Raw genomic sequence first — 16,362 nt, 5'->3', positions numbered from 1 at the left:
AGGAAATGATAAAACAATGTATTTCTATTTGCTCTCCATGCTTTGAATAACCTTTTCTAAGTGCCTTTTATATAGGAGTTGTATCATGTCAATGAATTTGCTCTATACTTTTCATCCGGATGACCTTTAATGCAAATGCTCTTTTAGAAATTTCTGTTCGTTATAATGATGATAATAACAGCAATTGCAGACTTTGCGATCTGTTCAGCTCCATCAGTTACTGTTCCAAAACAGGGTGTTAGAGAGCCCTATACTCTTTCTCTCTCTGCATATTTTTTTCTTACATTTTCAATAATTGTCCAGTAGACTTGTTGCCACAGAAAGTCACTGCTTGCACTGGTTGCATTTTTTACCATTCTTTTTCCCTTGACCACTAAAAAGAGAACAATTTGAAGTTTTCAGGTAACTCCATTTTGGGGTAGGGTCATAGTGCCGAAAGCATGCAGTTAAGAGCAAAATTTCTGTGCTGTTTCACCTGGAGAAAGAGATGTGAACAAGAGCAAGAAGAATAGGCGCTGTCCACTTTGGGCTGTAAAAAGCCCAGAGGGATGAAAAAATGATCTTAAATAAGCACTGTGTCTTTGGGCCCATAGGCTAAAAAGTGTGTAAAAACACTCTGATGTACACTTTCCATCTCTTCTCTACTTCATGGGTTGATGCTAAAAGCTGAGGCGAGGGTCCTGTGTAGTGAGCGATTTATTAGAGGGAAAATAACAGAAGTAAAACTAGAGGATAGTACATAGTTTCTATTTTGAATTACTCCTGTGTAGGTTATTGTTGCAGCACACAAACACCTCTACGTGCTCACACATACATATACACATGCACAATTCTGAGGCAAAGGTTTGACACAAGAATACAGAAACCACTCAAACATATGCACTCATGCACACAAATATTACAAAGACACACACACACACACACACACACACACACACACACACACACACACACACACACACACACACACACACACACACACACACACACACACACACACACACACACACACACACACTTCTACATCATGAGGCACAGGTTTAATCAGACATAGTTGAAAAGGAAAATGCCATTAGATTTTAAAGTGGATAATTTCACATCCTTCTCTCCATTCATTTCTTCATTTTTCTTTTCAAACTGGCCTTTTATGCCTGCTACATGTGCTTTTATGGAAAATTACAACATTTAAACGACTCTTTGGTCAGGGATAATTGCACAAAGAACCATTAGCAGTCTTCCAAGACCAATGTACTGTAAGCATTTTTCTTTCTATAATGCTATTCTCAATCTGTAAGAACATGTCTCATAAGAAAGAGGACAATCATTATTTAACTAACTGTCATTATGGGGAGCAAAATGCTGGTCACCTTGGGTTCACTTATGCTGCATACTGTTATAAACAACTCAATTCAATGAAATAGGGTAAACAAACAAGATAGTTATATACACTGAGGGTAGAGTGGCCAAAGGTCTTTTGTTTTCCCCTGCCAATTTAGTTAAAGCAATTAGAATTACGTTCAATGTTTGCCGGAGCACTTGTGCTCCTCACCTGCAAACCCACCCACTGATCAGTAAATTGGCACCTCAGTGAAATCAGCAGGTGTACTTTTGGCTCATGTGTGGCCACCATAAGGGTTTCCTCAAATACAGTTTACTGCAATTACCTACTTAAAATTGTATTCAGCAAATTGGTACACTGAGATGCTCAAAAATATATTTATAGTATCTTATTTTCAATTACTTCTGGGGTACTAGTGTGAATAATAGAACACAACGGTTAGAAAACAATTTATAGTAACTGTATTATGACAAACTTTTAATTCTGTGAAGTTATTTCATTTCAATAATTTAAGTTTAAAAATTTCACAGTCTGTTGCTTCTAATGTATTGTGAGTAATCAAAAGGCATACATTAATCTATCTGAATACTCATGTAACATAAGTGCATGTGATTTTGGTAGCCTTTTCAGCTCTCACATCCATGTAGTTATTTGCTACAACTGATACAAACTTTGTATCATGTTGCAATACCATTTGTCACCTGAGGAGGGTGTGGAGGCGCTGTTTAAAACGACAGCATCTGTGCTCCACTTCAGTTCAACGTTGCTGTCTTCTTCTTCTGCGTTTCCTCCACGACTCAGTCACAACAAGAAGAGCTATTCTTGTATTCGATAATGCTTCAGGCGGTCCAATATCTGGAGAAAAGTGATAGGTTACAGTTACTTTCGCGCTTCGTGAAAAAAGTGAGGCTGGACGTTCCCGACAAACAAGAGGTACAACCTAACTTAAGTGGTGTTGCCACCACAAGCTGCTGAACTTGGAGTAACCAGAAAGCTTCCAGGTTGTGGGATAGTTGGGTTTTAATAGGAGCGAGTGAGTATCAGCATATTTTGTCAAATGTCTATTGATGTAACTGACGGTACCTGCTTTTCATTGTGGAGTTGGCTTATTGAGCTGGTGGTACACGTTTCAGATCAGGGGGACGGTTCTGTACTCTAGTTAAATCAAATCAGACTCATCTGGACAGAGCAGAAAAAAGTCCTGATGTGTCTGCAGCGCGTAGACTTACGTTAGCGCTTAAAGCTCACAAAGACTCCCACTGCTGTATGCTTCTGTCCTCTTAAAAGAATTTGGTTACCCCGCTGTATTATCTGTGTCTCGCTCAATGGCTTATAAAAAATGTGTGTGAGTGTCGTTTTAAGAGTACTTAGCAATGCTGAATTCACAAGGGCTGCATGAAAAAACTTGAATTACTGATGTACCTTTTAATTAGATTAAATTTACTCAATAATTGCATATAAATTTACAATTGTCAATATAATTTCTAGTTAGCAGAGCACAGACCCTCTGACTTAAAAGTACTACAGTAGCTTAGGCTGACCAGTAGCCACGAATCTCAAAATGTTTATTTTATTACAGTATTCAATGAAAAATGTACACATTTTTCATAAAATCCCTTCTTTGGTATCTGATTTTATTTACAGCCTGAAACTCACACATGCTCACAAATACAACTACAGTTTGGTGAATAATTAATGGAAAAACCAACATAAAGTGTCTTTGTAAGGTCTTGGGCCACCACAGAAAAACTTCCAGAACAACTTCAGTGTTCCTTGGCATCAGTGATGTGCAGAGCAGTTCTTTTCAATGTCCTGACTCACTAGAATCAGTTCATTAAAAAGATTTTATCACCAAATTGTAAAGTGCTTGACCAGAGCTCTGACTGCGTAGTCCAACCCACTGAACTGAAAGACAGCAGAACAGTGTATATTCCTAGTGATTTGTGGCCTCCAGAACAGGGAGGGCTGTGGCTTTGAAAAATATGCCAAACTCCATTTATAATTCTTGATTTTTAAAAGTTTCCTTGCTGACTATTGGAGTTGAAAGCTGGCTTTTAATGGCTTTAAGTCTTTTGAACTGATACAGTTCGACATTACTCTTGAACATGCTGGGCCTGATTCTGGCAGTTTGATCCACTATCACTCACAGCTCATGTTCACTGTGTTAGTAAGTTCAGTGAACAAATCACTGAGTGATAGTCAGCAGCTACTGAAACTTTATCAGATCCTTTTTACTGCGAGGGAACGGTGCATGTTCATTGATGTGCATTCAAAACAAAATGTTATAAATAAACAATTATTTTGCACTTGATTGTTATTACTTTTCATTTTTTTTTGCAGTTTTTTGCCCTGCTATTCATATTGTGTTCTGTCATTCATATATTAATTGACATGCATATATTTTACTGACGTATATTTATAATGAAATTACTTGAATCACTCATTCAGTGAGTGGCTGTACCCCGTGAACGAATCACGTTCGCTCGCAACTGATTGAGAGATCAACTGAACTGAGGAAGGAAGTGATTCAGTTCAGTTTGTTCACCCAAAAGTTATGTTCTTTTGAAGAAAATTATTCGCGAACAACACTACACTACTTGGCATAGATTCTACAAGTCTCTGGAACTCTAATGGAGGGATGGAACACCGTTCTTTGAAAAGATATAAGAGTAAGAAAAGATGGAGGTGGAGCGTGCTATGTAACAGATTTGTCCAAAATCTCCAATAGGTGTTCAATTGGGTTAAGATCTAGTGACTGTGAAGGCCATAGCATATGATTCACGTCATTTTTATACTCATTAAACCATTCAGTGCCCCCTTGCACCCAATGGATGGAGGCACTGTCATCCTGGAAGAGACCACTCCCATCCAGATAGAAATGTTTTATCATAGGATACAGGTGATCACTTGGAACAACTTTGTATTGATTTGCAGTGACCCTTTCCTCTAAGGGGGCAAGTGGACCCAAACCATGCCAACAAAATGCCCCCAACAGCATAACATAACTATCGGATCCTCTCACTCTTGGGGTCTAGCTTTCAAGCCTGTACCGTTCTCTTGGTGTACACCACACATGCACTCGCCCACTTGTGGAAAATATGGTGAAGAATGACTCATCTGACGATATCGCTTTTTTCGACATATCTGTAGACCGGTACTTATCGTTTTGCACCACTGGTCTATCAAATGTTCATTCATCTTTGTAATGAGGGGTTTATGCACTGTAACGCTACTATAATATCCTGCTCTGTGTAATTGTCAACAGACTTTTCTTGTTGACACAGTCTGATCATGTCCTGCATTGAGAGAGTTGCTCTTCTGTTTTTCCTTACATATCGCACTAATGCACAAGCATCAAAGTCATTAAATGGGTTCCTGTCGACCACAATTTCCAACCCTATTTAGAGTTCTCTTTCCCATAGATCTACTTGCAGATGTCACTTTAGTCACTGTTCCTATTGAAACACTAGCCAGCTGAGCAGTATTTGTGACTGAAGCTCCTGCCATCTGTGCCCCAACAATTAGCCCTATTTCAAAGGCACTTGGAACTTTTCCTCTTGCCATATTGATACAAAATCAAAATCGATATCTGTGTCTGTTGTTTGTTTTTTTTTGTTGTTGTTCATTACTTGTTTCCTATGTCCTCTTTACATTCTGCATTGACATTGAATTTACATTCATACTTGAATGTTTTCTTGATAGTCTCTTGTCCATGTAAATTTTAAAAAGTTAATTAATCGTCATTCAGTTGGATAATTGATTAAATTACTAATCATTTTATTACTGAAACCTGAAAATATTTCAATTTGAGCTTAGGTTTAGGGTGACGTACAACATTTGACTGAGCTCCCAAGAACAGACAATTGCTCATCTTTTCTTTCCCTTCTCACTTTTCCTTGAAAACACCAGGACTGTGCTTGTGATGTAGTCGTTTCACCATACTCACCGCCTGTTTAACTACCTACTGAGGAAGGGTTTGAGCTCATTCTCTGATCACAGCGATGGATGAGGACAGTCCAACGCTGAAACCTAGACGGATCCAGAATCAGAACGTTGTTCATCGTCTCGAGAGGCGCAGGATCTGCTCAGGCCGACCGGGCGCTCACTGGTACAGAGTGCGCTGCTTCCATCAGAACCTGTTCCCCAACTTCACTGTGGTCAATGTAGAGAAGCCCCCCTGCTTCCTTAGGAAGTTCTCACCAGATGGACGCTGCTTCATTGCCTTCTCCTCTGACCAGACTTCTCTGGAGGTAAGAGACACCTCACTTTTAACTTTGTGTCTTTTTCCCATATTTCCCCTCAAAACATTACAGTTGGACTCTTAAAATACCACATATTGTATGATTTTTATCTCCCATCTGTCAAAAGCACATGGCATAGACTGGAACAGACTTGGTTGATCTAACTACTCAGCTTACCCGAGACAAAAGGATGAAGGAAAAACTGTTCTCCAATTTTAATATTCCTCTTTCAGATATATGAATACCAAGGCTGCCAGGCAGCTCAGGACCTGCTGAGAGGACAAGAGGGAGAGACTCTTCTAACAGCCAATGACCAGCGCTCCCTTAACATTCGAGGACGTCTGTTTGAGCGATTTTTCTCCTTGCTCCATGTTACTAATGTGGCCTCAAATGGAGAACACCTAAACAGGGAATGCAGCCTCTTCACAGACGACTGCCGCTATGTCATTGTTGGGTCAGCTGTGTATGTCCCAGAGGAGCCGCCGCCTTACTTCTTTGAGGTAAAAACACCATCAAACTTACTAAAAATTTACAAGGGAACTCAAAGGAATTAAAACTACAAATTTACCTCTGTAGTTTGGCTCAGTCCTTAATCCATATTTTATCTCCCGCCAGGTGTATCGTAACAATGAATCTGTGACTCCCAATCCCCGGTCTCCTCTAGAAGACTACTCCCTCCACATTATTGACCTCCACACTGGCAGGCTGTGTGACACCAGGTCCTTCAAGTGTGACAAGATAATCCTGTCCCACAACCAGGGCCTCTACCTCTACAGGAATATCCTGGCTGTGCTGTCGGTCCAGCAGCAGACCATACACGTCTTTCAGGTGAGCAGACAGTGATTTCATGTGGATTTAAAATGTAAATCTACATGAAATCACTCTGCTGCTGTTGAAAAAACTGAGGAAAAATACCAGGTATCAACTTTTCATATCACCCCTAATCTCTTTTTTTCCCTCTCTCCTTTCCAACCAGGTGACTCCAGAGGGAACGTTTCTGGATGTGAGGACTATTGGGCGGTTCTGTTATGAGGACGACCTCCTGACTCTTTCAGCAGTTTACACGGAGGCCCAGGCTGAGAGCCAGCCCGGCTTCCCTCGCCTGTACACTGACAAAACCATCAACTCCCTGAAGCACAGGCTGCTGGTCTACCTGTGGAGGAGGGCCGAGCAGGATGGCAGTGCTACAGCCAAGAGGAGGTATGCAAGATTACTCTGCTCTTTTCATCTATTTTTTTTATTGCTGACTTACTTTGATCCATTCAGCCATTCTCTTCTGCTTATGCACTGGGATTCACTTACTTGCTAAACTTATTCCATGTTTCCCACAAGTTTGGAAATAACTACGGCATACTGTAGGACTGTATTGTCGGTTATTCATTAGTGGTGCTTTTACACATGTAGTTTGGTTCAATTGGTCTGGACCAGGATTTTTAAAAAATTGTTTCCTTTTAGTTCTGGTTGTGGTTCAGTTATTCCAAAGAAACTATGAGGAGCAGACAAGAATTCATACAGGGTAACAGGTAACTGTGACAGTTTTGGTGATCCTGAGTCATCAGCACTACATGGACCCACATTGGGAAATAAAATTCTGGTACCTGACAGCAGGTCATGCATCACTTTACTACACCTTATGCTGTATGTTAATTTCTCTTCTCCGGTGTCACAAAGAGTTCACAAGGAAATAACTGATGATTAGCATTATTGGTTGAAATAACAGCTTGGCTACGTATATCATAAATATTGACAAACTAGTGGTGACAGGACAAATAACAGGCATTTTGAGCTGTAATTTTATGAGAGTATAGTTGCTGTCTGGTCGCTTTGTTAAATTCGCTTTTTATTAAGGAACTGCTAAAATACACAAAAGTAGGACACAACACACCCCTTTTTAAACTGCTTTTCACTGTCTGACTCAAAAGTGAAAATTTCTGCACTCAAGTGGTGATGTGTATACCTGTAACCATGGTTACATAATGATCTTGTTTAAATATATGGTATAAATTGCTTGTACAGATCAGGAGATCACTTTCTCAGCAGTTCACAATCAGCAGATGAATGTAAGAGTAGTCCACCTTTTGACTTTATGCTAAAATCAAATATCTACATTCACACAGTCCTGTGGTTATTCAGTTTTGTTTTCACACCCAAATCAATCACACCACAGTCTGTTTGCAACCAGATATGGCAAATGCACCAGAGTTCAATTTAACGGAACCAAACAGGTTAGGTGTAAAAGCACCCTTAGAAATAACAGCAACTTGTATCAGTCATACCTTCAGATTCATCTCATACTCAAGCTAGCTGAACTGGGCTGTCTGTGTATGTCTGGAGAAGAGAGTTGAGCTGCAGCAATGTTGTTAATGTGAAGAGAACTTTTACTGCAGCTCAGTTTATTAAGTTTGGCCATTCATTATTTCACTCATTGTTAAAAGCAGGGAAAACTCATTAAGAGGTTTCTTTTTCTCTGTCTACGAGGCAGCTGTATCTGTCTCTATAAACAAAGCTACTCACACAGTGTGTTTATGAAAATGAAATAAATTGAAAATAAATGAGTTGGACTGTACACCATGTCGCTTCCCTACTTTAAAGGTCTTTCACTCCCATGAGGAAGTATTTTTAGCATGCTGTGAAATCATTAGAGTTGAAAGATATCACTATACATTAAATAATTTTCACAGTTGAATTCAATTTGTATATGCTTTTGTCTTATAAATAAAATTTGCTATGATACTTTGTAGTACTGAAAGTAATGATAATTTTCATATCAAACAGCAATGAAAATACCCAGTGTAATTTCCCCAATGATGAGTTTACTACCATTTAAACCACTACTAAATCCTCTAATCTGAGAAACTACAGCCAAGAGTTTTTACTCCTTTGGGTTGAAAAATGGTGATTAATCGATGATCAAATTAATTTTCTGTTAACTGACAAATCATTTTGTCTGTAATATTTTGTGTGAACTGTATTTTCTCTAAATTATTATTTTTTTTCACGTTTTGTTTGATTTAAATTAATTGTCGATTACCAAAGTCCGCTATTCAGTCCACTTCCACAAAGTCATGATGTTAGATATTCATGTATTGATCAGTTTAGTTCACCCAGCTATGGGTTTTAATTATATGATGCATGGTGTTGTCAGATTTTTCCAGTTTTTTGATCAGCTGAGGAGGCTGAGGATGTGGAAGATGCAGCTTCTGGATGAGCATCACCTCTTCATTAAATACACCAGTGAGGACGTGGTCACACTTAGAGTCACCGACCCCTCGCAGGTAGGAGCACACGCGTATGCACACACATCTGAATTCCTCCCCCTGTTCTCTTTGTTGCTGTCCCCTGCCTCTCTTGTGTCTTTTGTTGTTGATGCTGTATAAAAGGGATTCCTCTTTCGGGTCTCCAAGGACACGTTTCTCCTACAGATTCTGTTCAGTCCTGTGTCTCAATTAATGGTGACAACAAATAGATCTAATTAATGTTCATTTTATTTACATGAAATCTAAGTTCTCTGACATCCTTGCTGATTAGCTACTTTGATCTCAACAATAAAGAATGCACAATGTATAATTTTGTCATATTGGACCAACAGTGTATTAAACACATAGATGGAATCCAAAACCTGAAAATCCTAGTTAGAACAGATTAAATGTCTCAATTTCCTGACTGACCTTGGTTTTTTTTATTCTTGAAGACTAGGGAGGATTGTGTTATGGTTAGAGAAAACATACCCAGAAGAAGAAAATACTACAAAATATTTAGTCTTTGTTTTTTTTCTCCAAACCTTCACCGCACCCCCCTTTTCTCTCTCAGCCGTCGTTCTTTGTCGTGTACAACATGGTGTCTACAGAGGTGCTGGCTGTCTTTGAGAACACCTCCGACCAGCTGCTGGAACTGTTTGAGAATTTCTGCGACCTATTCAGAAATGCTACGCTACACAGCCAGGCCGTCCAGTTCCCCTGTTCCGCTTCATCCAACAACTACGCACGGCAGGTCCAGAGAAGGTACTGAGAGGAAAAACATGGGAGCGACATCCTGCGTACTGTAGATGAGTTTTATTGGATCAATATACCAAATATTTTCCTGCCAAAACTATATACAGTATATTCCGGTTCAACCATAATTGTGTTGGCAAACCACAAAGTAAGAGGTTGGTTTCTGAATGAAAGAAAAAACTGCACCTGATGTTGTAAAGCCAAATGTCAGGAAGGATTTGAAGAAGGTTGTTAGGAATAGGAAGCAGATAAGCAGTGATCACCTCGAGGAGGAGGAAGGAGGTTCAGGACTAAATCTAGATATAGAAGCAAGACATTAAGACAGTCAGCATGGCTGAAGGAGCTGTGATTGAATTTGGCATTTCAACTCACCAGAATAGGTAACAAAATCCTCAGTGTAGGGTGAGGAGGGAGGAGTGGAGAGAGGGGGGACTAAGGTAGGTCAAGAAGGATAGTTTGAGTGAGGAAAAGAGCTTAGAATTTGATTTTAGAGTGGGGAAAATTGATGAAGTAGGAGAGGAGAAACTGAAAGCTTGTGAGTATGTTCAGCAAACCAAATTCGTACCATTTACAGCTTCCTAAGAGTGAAGCCTTGTTCACAGAGAGAAAAAGGCAGGCCTATAAGACTGGAGATATTGTAGCACAGAACAAGATAAGAGGCCATTTGAAAAATATGGATGTAGAGTGTAAAGGACTGAAAAGTTAAGGGAGAACAGAGGCGGAAAAGTGAGATCATTGAGTCACTAATAAGTAATGGAAATGCGTAGTGAGACTTGAGAGACTATAATTTAGCCAGGATTTTCTCACAAAGGTTGCTTTGAACAAAACACAAATGTATTTTTCAGCTATTTTTAGATATCTATTAAAATTGAGGTTTTGAGCTTTACTCTCCACAGCAATCAGCTATAGTAGAAACTAGGCTTTTCACCCCTTTTTAGAATTTCAAATAAAACTAAGAGGAGTAATATTTTAGGATCATAGAAGCACTTTTGTGGGAAGTCTTGTAGCTTTATGAAAGCCACACTGCCAAATGAAATTGATTAGTCTCTAATGAGGATTCCTGTTGCTTTTTAATTTTGTTTTGCTGATATCCCCCTTGTCTGTCTGTGTGTCAGATTTAAGGACACCATAGTGAATGCCAAATATGGCGGCCATACTGAGGCAGTGCGGCGGCTGCTGGGTCAGCTGCCCATCAGTGCGCAGTCCTACAGCAGCAGCCCTTACCTCGACCTCTCCCTCTTCAGTTATGATGACAAGTGGGTGTCAGTAATGGAGAGGCCGAAGACCTGCGGAGACCACCCCATCAGGTATGGACGCCACCAAGGTGAATGAGCTTCTTAACCCTAGCAAATAATATAACAGAATCTCATTAAAAGTCCACGATTATGCTACTGACAGTACAATATGAGATGAGACTAGTAAATGTTTGCCAGTGTTTGGTGCCAATTTAGTCAGTCACCAGTATTGTTGTCCATTCATCTTCACATGATTGACTATTAACTAACACTGTAATTGGAGTAGCTAATGTAGCTTGCTGCTTTCAAAAGTCTCGTAACGGTAAAAGTTACAGACTTAAAGTTGTTGACAGATTAATCAGTAATGGAAATGTTTATTATTTGTTGCCTGAGTTTCATCTGTAGATATTTCTGACATCCACAGTCATGTAGCAACATCAACCACTTTCTCCTCAGGCAGGATAAAAGAATAGTAACATGGATATCTGTCAAAAAGCAGCCAAGGGCAATGTAGAGTTTAATTCAATTACTCTATCTATTTCTCTCTCACCCACCAGGTTCTATGCACGTGACTCTGGCCTGCTTAAGTTTAAGATCCAGGCAGGCCTGCTGGGACGGCCGGTAAATCACGCTGTACGACGCCTGGTTGCCTTCACCTTCCACCCCTTCGAACCCTTTGCCATTTCTGTCCAGCGCACCAATGCAGAGTATGTGGTCAACTTCCACATGAGGCACGTCTGTCCATGAGGACCTTGTGTGTGTGTCTGTGTGTGTCTGTGTGTGCGTGTGTGTGTGCGTGTGTGTGTGTGTGCGAGTGTGTGTGCGTGTGCATATGCGTGCATAGACAGCAGAGCCTGAGAGCCTCTCAGAGTCTGTGAATTCACACCTGGACACAAACCACAAGACTGTTGGGCTTCTGTTAGCAGCTATTGGTGACAATACAACAAACATGTTCTTCATCAGGAGGCACAAAAGAGTTTGTTCTGTTAGTCACCCTCTCTTCCTCGAGAGAAATCAGCAGTCCTTTCCTTGCATTCTCTTCCTGATGGAAACCACTCTTTACCCCTCCATCGCACAGTGGTGAGTCCACCTCTGCCCCCCCCCTCGTCAATAGGCAGCAATTCTGCCTTTTCCTATCACCTCCTCTTTCCCCCTTCCTCCACAGAACAAAGAGGGACCTGTAGGGAAGAGAGGCTGGAATAAGTGTAAATGGAGATGTAGAGAGAGTGATTGATGTGCAACAGAGGAGGGAGCCGTAGGTAGCCAGACCTCTTAGAAGAAACCAAAGGTGTTTTTTTTCTACCATGCACTGAAAGCTGCGCATTCATAACAGAATTGTTTATCCAGTTGGTCCATGACCATCTGTCCAAAGAACTTGCGTTTTTTTCACATGGATGTGGAAGAGATAATTTTATATATATTTTTATTTACACTTCTTTTTTTTTAACATTTTACTTTTTGTATATATTTTATGCCAATAAAATTGTCTAAATTTTGCTCGCCATGTTTGTTTTTGCTGAGCTTATAAGTTTTTAACCATATATAATAATACGTTAATACTGGACAGAGAAAAGCTTGGTGTGGCAAGAAACCTGAGGTAGAATCGGTATTGTTTCTGCTTGAAGTCTCTAAATATTGACTTGTGTCTTTTCTCCTATATGTAGGAGAAAGCATTTACTCATATACTTTGTGTGTGTGTGTGTGTGTGTGTGTGTGTGTGTGTGTGTGTGTGTGTGTGTGTGTGTGTGTGTGTGAGTGTGTGTGTGAGTGTGTGTGTGTGTGTGTGTGTGTGTGTGTGTGTGAGAGAGAGAGAGAGAGCTTGTGCATAAACAAGCATGGGAGTTTTTTATGCACATATAAGTGGGAAAATTCTGGAGTAGAAAAACAATTTTGTTGACATTGTTTCATCTGGATGAAATTATTTTATTTTATACAGCAGATGCAAAACAGACAAGACGCAGTGTAAGTGTCATCATATTTAATTTGAATACTGATCCCTGCAATCTGTTCTCCTGCAGTGTATAGGATCATTATGTTGCTATTTTATTTCATGTCCATCTGTTGTGCAGACTAAAGCGCCGAACATCTGTTTAGCTCAAATGTGTTATTAAAAACACGCAATCACTTATAAACAAATGTAATATAACTGCAAGCTGCAATATGCAGGTTCTAACCTTTTCAATCACATTCTTGTTTGATCATCACAACGTATACAAACAAAAAAAAAACTTCTGAATTCAACAATGTGTCCATGTAGTAAATAACATATCTTGTCTGCCATATAGTGAATGCACTTGGGAGCTCATTGATGAAAAAAGCACTACTTTAGTGCTGTTTAATATTTTACTCCAAAAAGGATTAACCAGAGTAAATGTCAGGCTTATGAAGAAGGAAAAAAGGTAATGTTATGGAAGGTGCTACTGTGATGCCAAGTGATTGCCCAGTTTCAGCTACAATAGATCCAAGGTGTGTGGTATATTTGATTAATCGTTATTTTCCAAGTGAATAATTTAAGGCGTATCGGTGTGTATGTTCAGGACACAGTATTGGATGTCAATACCGAATTTGATCAGATTTTCTCTAAAACAACTTGAGTTATGGCTAATTTCCTGCTAAGACCCACCCTCTTCGAAGTTACTTGATTGATGGCGGCCAGGTTTTTTGACCGATCTTGCCAATTTCTAATAGAATTTTGTATCTCAGTCCTGCTAGACTAGCTACCGAATTTGGTGTTGAAAGAGTTGGAATCCAAAAAGTAGATGTCACTTTATTGTTTTTCATACTATGCAAATTAGGTAAAAATCCATCATGGTGACCCTTATTGTCCAAGATGCTTTTTTGTAGATTATATTTAGTTGCAGATTTGAGTAAAATTTGAAGTCAGTAGGACAACGATGTTGGGGGGGGGGCAGACTTTCAAATTTTTTACTTGGACTGTTAATTATAGCGCCACCATAGGGCCGATTGGAATCATATTCTTTGTGAAGCATTTGCACATCATTTATAGTTATGGTGCCCAGTGTCATGTCTCTAGATAGTTCCAACTAACAGGAAAGCGAGCAAAGGCATAAAATAGCAAATAATGATGAATAGACCATGCCCAAATGCACCAATCAATATGGCATTTTAGATTTGCCCCTAGATCGTGTGCACTAAAATTGGGGGAATTTTGTACACCAGGTTTTGAGGTACACGTTTTTGGTATTTGTGGCAGCCCTTATTGGTACTGCTCAAAATGCTTTTGTTGGCCTATTCCCAAACATGGACTGAAATTATCTATAAAGATTTATGATAATTGGACAAATCATTAATGAGTTATGGCAAATTTCCAGCTAAGCCCTGCCCTTAGCAACATCATTTGAATAATAGTGGCCATGTTTTTGGACCGATCTTGCCCATTTATAATAGAATTGTGTATCTCAGTCCCGCAAGGCTGTATACCAAATTAAATGTTGATGTAGCCAAAATCCAAAAAGCAGATGCCACTTACTGTTTTTCACATTATGCAGATTAACAAAAAATCCATCATGGGGGACATTTTTTGGTCCAAGAGGCATTTTTGTAGAACACAATGAGCTGGACTTGTGTGTCAAATTTCACATTAAACGAACTTATGGTTTGAGGGTGTGGCCTTTCCAAAATTTTGTTTTTGGGCCATAATTACTGCGCCACCACCTTTCTGATTGGGCTGTTTCTTTGGAAGTATATACACATCATTTCCGGTTATTGGGCCAAGTTTCATGTTTCTAGTTCATTCCAGCTCACGGCAATTTGAGCCGCTGTGGCAGACAAAAAATAAGTCAAGTCCATGTTATTCATATAGCCCCAAATCTACAGAAGTTCTCATAACATGTCTGTGTAGCTCTTATAACTTAAAAGGTAAAAGGAAGTAGTCTGGTAACATAAATGATTTATTTGTGATTAAATTACAACTCTGTTTGTAATGTGGATTCAGCATTTTCTTCCACCACATCCAAATTATTATCTGGACCTGCAATAAACTGTACAAACTCAGAGATTTCAACGCAATAAATATGTCTGATTTTTTTTCCATCGAGAGCCATATATTATTTCCTGAGAAATTGATGAAAAATGCCCTATCTAGCAATTTTAAGGAAAGTGATTTAAAAAAAAAAAAAAAAAAATCCAGAATCTGCCCCTTTCACTGGATCCACACCAAAATTTAATGGGTTCTTCCTTGGCCAATGCCCCATCCATCCATCAAGTTTGGTGCAAATCGGTTCAGTACGTCTTGCATAATCCTTCTGACAAATAAACCAACAAACCAACAGACACCAGTGATTACATAACCTCCTTGGAGGAGGTAATAATAATAGGACTAATAATAAGACTAATAATATTGCTAATAAGAGTTATAATAATAATCATCATCATCATCCTAAGACAAATAATAATTGTAGCAGTGGCTGTTGAGTAGGATCATGGGGGCAATAGGTGGCTTGCAATCACAGATCCAGACTCTGCAGCTCCGGAGGCAGACATACCTGCAGAAAATGACAGGAGGAGAGAAGAGAGAGACAAGAAAGCAAAAAACTACAGGAGAGACAAGATTTCAAGTTTGTAACATGCAATAATGGGATCTGAATGCTTACAGATGGAGAGGGAGGGGAGGAGAAAGAAGCTTGGTACATCATGGGAAGTCCCAGGCCTATTGCAGCATAACTAGGCGATGGTTCAAGACAAGCCTGAGCCAGCCCTATCTATAAACTTTATCACAAAGGAAAGTTTTAAGCCTACTCTCAAACGTAGAGAGGCTGTCTGCCTCCCAGACCCAAACAAGAAGATGGTTCCACAGTAGAAGAGCCTGATAGTTCAAGGCTCTGCCTCCTAATCTACTTTTTTAGACTCTAGGAACCACAAGTAAGCCTGAATTTTGGGAGCGCAGTGTTCCAGTGGGGTAGTAGGGTACTCCGAGCTATTTAAGATATGATGGTTTCTGACCAATAAGGGCTCTGTAGGTGAAGATGAGGATTTTAAATTCTATTCTGGATTTTAAAGGAAGCCAGTGCAGAAAAGCTAATATGGGAGAAATATGATCTCTTTTCCTAGTTCCTATCATAGGCGTGTGCTTTTAAAAAAAACAATTAACCAGCACAAACACAGAAGGGTTCAACTCCTCTGGGGTTAGAACCCTAAAAAGTAACTACATTGATTAACACCCTGACAACATCCTGACATGAATGCAAAGTTGCTAATGCATATACATGTACACATGTATAATAAACAGACATAGAGGCAAAAAACACACACCCAGACAGCTGCAGAGAGGTCATGGTGGTATGGAAAGCAGGTGCTGAGGGATTAAGTGTTCTCCTAGCCTCTGCTTACTCACTAAACTGGACTTAGGAAGCGTGTGTGTGTGTGTGTGTGTGTGTGTGTGTTAGAGAGACAGACTAACATGGGTTTCAGGCAGAGAGGGAAGAAGGTATTTACAAATAAAAACGGTTGATGGAGAGATGAAAGAATTGGAGAACTGGTGAAAGGTGGGGGTTGACAAAACGGACAGATGGAGGTGGAGATGTGGGGATTTGCAT

General features: G+C 39.7%; 1 protein-coding gene across 4 annotated transcripts; it reads left to right on the top strand.

Moving 5' to 3' along the window:
- Positions 1 to 2,113: 2,113 nt before the first annotated feature.
- Positions 2,114 to 12,514, top strand: det1 (DET1 partner of COP1 E3 ubiquitin ligase). 4 transcript variants are annotated; one of them, XM_040134283.1, is made up of 9 exons: positions 2,114 to 2,272; positions 5,339 to 5,589; positions 5,814 to 6,080; positions 6,196 to 6,408; positions 6,557 to 6,780; positions 8,726 to 8,855; positions 9,391 to 9,581; positions 10,688 to 10,879; positions 11,365 to 12,514. In XM_040134283.1, the coding sequence occupies exons 2-9, from the start codon at positions 5,341 to 5,343 to the stop codon at positions 11,552 to 11,554; spliced, it is 1,656 nt and encodes a 551-aa protein (XP_039990217.1). In that variant the 5' UTR covers positions 2,114 to 2,272; positions 5,339 to 5,340; the 3' UTR covers positions 11,555 to 12,514. The 4 variants fall into 4 exon arrangements, with proteins under 4 accessions (XP_039990217.1, XP_039990216.1, XP_039990215.1 ...); XM_040134282.1 differs by having other exon boundaries at positions 5,249 to 5,589; positions 11,365 to 12,513; XM_040134281.1 differs by having other exon boundaries at positions 2,114 to 2,372; positions 5,249 to 5,589; positions 11,365 to 12,513.
- Positions 12,515 to 16,362: the final 3,848 nt, after the last annotated feature.

Source organism: Xiphias gladius, chromosome 8 (assembly GCF_016859285.1).
Source record: "Xiphias gladius isolate SHS-SW01 ecotype Sanya breed wild chromosome 8, ASM1685928v1, whole genome shotgun sequence".
NCBI classification, from domain to species: domain Eukaryota; kingdom Metazoa; phylum Chordata; class Actinopteri; order Istiophoriformes; family Xiphiidae; genus Xiphias; species Xiphias gladius.
This window is presented reverse-complemented; position numbering and strand designations above follow the sequence as displayed.